At 44.2% G+C, this 6743-nt stretch overlaps 1 protein-coding gene across 1 annotated transcript; it reads right to left on the minus strand.

Annotated features, from left to right (window-relative positions):
- Positions 1 to 991: 991 nt before the first annotated feature.
- LOC125528181 (GDSL esterase/lipase At5g03600-like) lies at positions 992 to 2709 on the minus strand. Its single transcript, XM_048692686.1, has 6 exons — positions 2655 to 2709; positions 2236 to 2472; positions 1789 to 2081; positions 1420 to 1696; positions 1235 to 1321; positions 992 to 1152 (listed from the first exon to the last, which is right to left on the minus strand). The coding sequence occupies exons 1-6, from the start codon at positions 2707 to 2709 to the stop codon at positions 992 to 994; spliced, it is 1110 nt and encodes a 369-aa protein (XP_048548643.1).
- Between the last annotated feature and the right edge of the window lie 4034 nt (positions 2710 to 6743).

Below are 6743 nucleotides of genomic sequence, written 5' to 3' on the forward strand. Positions count from 1 at the left end.
AACACAAAGCACGAGCATCACACAATACTCCGATAAGGACCACCAAGGGACCGTACAACAATTCTTGAGATACATGAAGTCACCGTATAAGCCTCGTAGTCGAGGAAATTTTTCTCCCGCTAAACAAAATTTGCTAAAAAAATTAGAAGAAACACAATAAATTCAAGAACCCATGCCAAGTCAGTTCGCTATAAAAAAGTTAGAACTAACTCCCTACCATCCCCGTAATATTTTATTATATCATCGGCACAAACCAAGGCACGGTATATACATGTATGATTTCACAAAAGAAAAGCTTAGAAATGCGAGTAAAAAAACATACATGTATTTATTTTTTTGTAGTGGAGAAACGTACCGTCCTTAATCAGTAGGTATAGATTCTTGCAAGAAAGCGACCAATGTTGGGTTGAGGGGTTTGATATCAGTTCCGAAAGGGTGTCACCATATTTGTTGGATATACAAAAATTTAAGTCAAATATAAGAAAAAACGTGGAGACAAGATGTAGATAATACAAAAGCAACGCTGCAGTGCCCGACGGTTTCGCCTCGACGAATATAGCCTTGGTTAATTAGCCCGTGCACCGTGCCGTATAATAGCAACCCCAACATGCACGACGCCATGGGCAGAAGAACGAGCATTGCGTACCAATTAGAGCATAATCTTACTGACCCTGTCATGAGCTCAAACCTATGAATATGCAGGCACGCTATATCGCGCTAAGCCCAAGCACGTTCTCATTTGCTGCTAGATATTGACCCACATATACGACCAACTTTTCAACCTCAACTAATATATAGGGGATAAAACAATAAGCAAATAAACACCCGTTCATGTTTCATTACATAATATAAAGAGTACTGTACTGACTAAAACTCCATCAAAACTCAAGGAGAAAAAACTCACAACCTTCTTCCTAAACGCGCATGCTATTTATAAAGCTAACTTAAAAGAATATTGCACCAGCAACTGGCTAGCCATCAAGTTGCTGCATCATGCAACGTAGTCCTCATCAAGAAACTCCATCAAAGGCTGTTGCAGCGCCTTCATTACAGCTTCCCACCCAGCATGTGTTGGGTGTGTCTGGTCCCAGTAGAACATCTTGTCAGGAGTTTCACATAGGTCGTACAAGCGCTTCCCTGAATGGCTACGCTCTCCACAGTACCCCCCCTTATAGGTACTCTCGCAGCTCAGGAGTTTCACATAGGTCGTACAAGCGCTTCCCTGAATGGCTACGCTCTCCACAGTACCCTCCCTTATAGGTACTCTCGCAGCACGGGGTCAGTTTGCGGTTGAAATTCTTGGACTCATCCGACCCTCCACCTGCATGCACAAAAACAGTTATGCATAGTTACAGAATCAAATTCATACATTATAAGCCAGATTTGGCTTACAACATACACGCGGATATGTGTACTTACCAGGGGCATGATTAATGATGTCAGTGAAAGCAGTGTAGAGGTCCAGTATGTGAACGTTGTCCCTTTCTTCGAGCATTTGCTTTAGATACTTGTTGTGCACGGATGCGCCATAATTGCCGAGAAGGTCGCACGTGGTGTAGTTGTTCGAACTAGTATGCAAAGGCATGCAACCAATGGGATGCAAGTTGTTTACTAGCACCTTTCTCACACCAAGCATCTGCAGTTGCGCCACATTATCTAGGATCTCAGTCGCCACGTTTCCGACGTAAGTATCGAGCTGCATGCAGGAGAAGTTAATTAGCAAGGCGGAGATTGATATATTAATTGATGGTGTAATTTGTATGTGTGAGTATGGTAGCTACTACTTACATCGTCGAAGCTTGTGTAGAAGCCATTATTGGCCTCAGAGCCGCTCATGTAGTCATTGCCGGAGATGGCGATGAGCGCGACAGAGTGGTGAAGCTGTCGTGTTGGGATGACCCCGTCGTTGACTAGCCTCTTGAAAGCTTGAACCTGTGCAGCAAGGGTCGGCACCTTTTTCTTCGCTGTCACCTTGAAGACACCAGCGCCGCCAGAAGCGAAGGTCATGCCAGATGAGCCACAAGATTGATCATCTGTGAGCTCGTACGCTGGAGGTGCTTCATGGAGACCCAACATCCTTGCTGCAGGGACAAGCAGTAGACAGGAACGATTATTTTGGATACACCTAATAGATGTATAATGATACACGTCATAGCACACTAGCAGTCTAGCATTAGCCTAAAACTAAAATTTGCTACCTAGCTATATACTTGCATAATATATGAGAACACGTACCGATAAAATCTGATTGCATCCTGTAGTTGGAGAAGCGTCCGGTCAAAACAGGAGACGTAGGATAATGAGAGTTGAGATAGGAGCCGTAGGGGTAGCTCCATTGGCGCGATGTCTTTTCACCGGTGATGTTGGGACGGTTGCCGTTGTCGACAAAGTCGTCGCCGAAGACGAACATGCTGGACCATTGGTTCCTCGATCCCTGGGCAGAAGGTGTGCCTCGGGCCTCCACTGAAGCACCTGCAACATGGATCGATCATGTGAGTACGTGCGCGCGTGCATGCTGGAAGAACATGAAGAACGGGACAAGATTGAAGTGATGTAGTAATACACGGCTAGCGACAGATGTCCAAAAGGAAAACAAAGGCGGCACGCTAGCAGCAAACATCTGAAAGAAAGACATGGTGGCAGTGCGTGCGTACCATCAAAGAAGACGAGGATGAGGAGAAGACAGATAACAGCCGGCGGGAGCTTCATGGCTGCGAAGCCTGCGAGGGCAGCCGTCCGGCGCCCGGCGACGAAGCAGATGATGGAGAGGGTGCCGCGGAGGGAGGGAGATGGGGACGGGATGGGATCGTGGTGTGGAAGTAGGGCTATATTTATAGGAGGAAGAATGCACGTGTACCTTAGTGTCCTGCTCCTGTTAACTTCGCTTCAACTTCTTACCTCTAACGATCAACTTGGAGGGGAAGGCGCATGCGCATGCGCATGTCTTTCACCGACCTAATCTCGTTGAAGTTCCAGATTCATCCTCGAGATTCCGCCGTCCCTACGTCCGCTTCCCCTCCTCACCAGTGAATGCTCCTAACGTACTCATCCGGGTCTTTTTTTCTCCGCCCATACCGAATTGTAGGCGAGTGCTAGGTGCCCGCAGGCCTGCCCAAATTTCCGGCCCGCCCGCACCTAGCGGTCAGATGCGCTTCGTGTGAGCCGTCTGATCTCTATCTTGCTCCTGCACCGATTCGTCCCTTTCCTTCGTCCAAAGACACACACACAACAACAACAACAATGATTTTGAGCCGCCGACTGCTGCCCCCGTTCGGCTGTGCCCGTCGGTGGCTCGCCCCTCCGATTCTGGCCTGAGCCCTCACCGCCTGTTTGCCGCAGCTCTCCCCTCGTCCCAATTGCAACGCCGTGCCACTCGTTACCTGCACACCAGATCTCGCCGTCCATGGTTCACAACATCCCACCCCATCACCCTCCTCGTGCTCGTCGGCGCAGTTGTAGCACCATGGCAGCCATGAAAATGATTAGTAGCAAATTCCATCGCTGGTTGTAGCAAAAACCGACTATGGTTGCAGCAAAACATCGTCATCGTCATCGTCATCGCGTGTCGCAGCTAAGACATGAATTTTGAAGGTTTTTTCAATGCCGGTTACAGCTTTTGTGACCGTCAGTTTTTTGAAGGTTTTCTCGTCATGATTTTCGTCTCTAGGGTTGAAACTTTTTTCATCGCCAGATGAAGCTTTTATCATCACCGGTTGCAACTTTCCATGATCGTCCATAGGTTCCTTTATATACGAGTTGAAACTTTTTCCTTCGCCGGTTGAAGCTTTTTTCGTTACCGGATGTAGGTTTTTTGGTCGTCGGTTGCAACACTAGGCATCTCTCCTGATTCCAGCAAGAAAAAAATGTCTCGCCATCGCCCTCCTGTAGTAGGCCTGTGTCACCGGCATCTTCACTTGCAGCACCCAACTCGCGGGCTTCCCCAACCATGCGGCACCATTGGCCGATCCATGCAGCATCCGCTGTCGCGGGGGAGCGCCTGTGACGTCGTCACTCCACGGTGGCGATGAGTAGCTTGAGACTGGGAGATGAGATGCCCGTAGTAGCGCCGGGGGGAGGAGATGCTCGCAGCATCAATGGGTGTCCGGATGTGGCAGGTGGTGGTCGGCCTCCATCGACGGGAGACAGGGAGAGGGGGAGAAGGAGGTCCCTCGGGGAGAAGAGGGAGCTCACATGTGGAGATCTAGTTGGCCAAACAAAGTGGATAGATCGGAGAGAAATACAAAGCTATTACAATCATGCATATATACTAAAGTTTAGAGAAGAGTCAATTAATATTCATGAATAATCTGATCATAAACTGATCATAAACTCACAATTCATCGGATCCCAACAAACACATCGCAAAAGAGAATTATATCGAATAGATCCCCAAGAAGATCAAGGAGAACATTGATATTGAAGATCAAAGAGAGAGAAGAAGTTATCAAGCTACTAGCTATGTACCCATAGGTATGTGGTGAACTACTCACTCATCATCGGAAGGGCAAGGTTGATTTAGAAGCCCTCCATCATCAATTTCCCATGCAGAGTATTGGAAAAGGCCTCCAGATGGGATCCCGAAAGAATAGAGACTTGTGGCGACGGAAAAAGTATTTTGGGTGGCTCTATGTTGGTTTCCCAATATTTGAGAGTTTACAGAAGTGGAATTAGGTCAGATGGAGCCACGAGGGCCCACGAGGTGTCATGGCGCGCCTACCTCCCCTGGGTGCGTTGGGTTGCCTTGCGAAGCTTCTACAGTCTCTCTTGTCTAGAAAAAACGTCAAAAATTTTCATAACGTTTGGTACTTTCTGGAGAACTAAAGACAAAAAAACTGACACTTTACACTGAGTTAATAGGTTAGTCCAAAAGTATCGCATTTTATGTATGTTTTTTACGTTCGTAACTTTATGTAACATAAAATATTTTTTATGGCGAGTATATATTTTCTTACGTTCTCTTTTTATGTATGGAATAAGACAAAATTTATGAAATCTAAAAATATGGTGCATTGATTTCAAAATAGAGAGGGGATGAAGAATAACTATTCCTCACCCAGGGTGACGAATAGCGCGACCCTAGTGTTACTATTCATCACCCGGGTGTAGAATAAGTTATTCTTCATCCGAGGTAATTTTACGATCGCTTCATAAATAAATTACATTTGGAATATAAATAGTTACATTCATATTGATTCATTACGTAAAATTTGGTATAAGAAAACAAAAAATAGGTTATAAGACCAAAAATATCGCATTTTATGTATGTTTTTTACGTTTGTAACTTTATGTAACATAAAATATTTTTTATGGCGAGTATATATTTTCTTACGTTCTCTTTTTACGTATGAAATAAGACAAAATTTATGAAATCTAAAAATATGGTGCATTGATTTCAAAATAGAGAGGGGATGAATAATAATTATTCCTCACCCAGGGTGACGAATAGCGCGACCCTATATATATTTGGGACACCTAGGTGCCCAGGCTCCTTGCTCGTTTACCTTCGGATTGCTTTAAGATGCGTGCCATTGTGTTAGGTGTAGACACTAACGGGGGTACCCGTTTGCAGTATTAAAGACGAAGAGTTATTGCAATTTACTAATTAATTCCATATAAATGCATATTATTAGCGACCACTTGCTCTAATTTGGACGGAGGCATTAATTAGCATGCACGCACCAAATACTACTTGCTAAGAAAACAAGAAACCGCCTAATTTATTCATGCATGTACGTGTGAAACAATAAAAAATTCTATAGTAATTAATGCATAGAAGGAAATTGTTAAAAATTGCCTAATTTTGTTGTACATATTAGTAGTATTACTAACATGGTTTTTAAACAGAATTAGGTGTGCGTAGAGTAGTAATACCTAGAATAAACCATGCAGGAATCATCTACAATTAATGGTCGTGGAAGATACAAGTGCATGCACGTGGAAAAGGAAAGCAAATTATTTGGAAGGTTAGTAGCGATTATTTATAAGCAGGGAATGCATTAGCGGGTTGGACCCGAACAAGGTGCCCCAAACATTTTACCTATATATATATATATATATATACTAGCAAAATTGCCCGTGCGTTGCAACGGGTTTCAACTATGTCGCCATGTCACCGTCCTGACATACATCAGGCACGCCCAATGCATTTTTTTCTTATCACACTATACGAAATAGTACTTCCTCCGATTACACTTATTTCGGACCGAAGAGAGTAATAAATGTTTAGAGACAACATCCCAATGCATTGTACCTTGAGTTTTGTGCTAAGAGAGTTCTCATTGAATTGCTTTGGGGATCCTACATGTATTTTAACACTATGGTCTATTTGTGGCATGAAGCAACATGATAGTTTCATACACATGGTTGAATGCAAAAATGAAATAAAATAAACAGTGTTCATACATAACTTATTTTGTTCAAACATGTCGCGTATATAACAATAAGAAATTTTTCTTTGACTAAAAATAACATCATGGGTCGTGTGTTCTACTGTTCTGGCTTGCTCCGATTAGATTTCTTCTATAAACTATCACGTACTACATTTTAATATAATCTCCATAGAACGTAGGCATTCGTATGTGTTTGAGATGATGGAAGGACATGATCCCATCTACGTTGGATTTTTTGTCGAAAGAGACCCTCTGCCCATTGGAATTGCCAAAATATACCCCTGCGGACGAAATTGACAAAAGAGACCCCCTCACAAGTGGCGGCAGGCGCGGCAGGCGACACGTGTCACCTGT

Source organism: Triticum urartu, unplaced genomic scaffold (assembly GCF_003073215.2).
Source record: "Triticum urartu cultivar G1812 unplaced genomic scaffold, Tu2.1 TuUngrouped_contig_4688, whole genome shotgun sequence".
NCBI classification, from domain to species: Eukaryota; Viridiplantae; Streptophyta; class Magnoliopsida; order Poales; family Poaceae; genus Triticum; species Triticum urartu.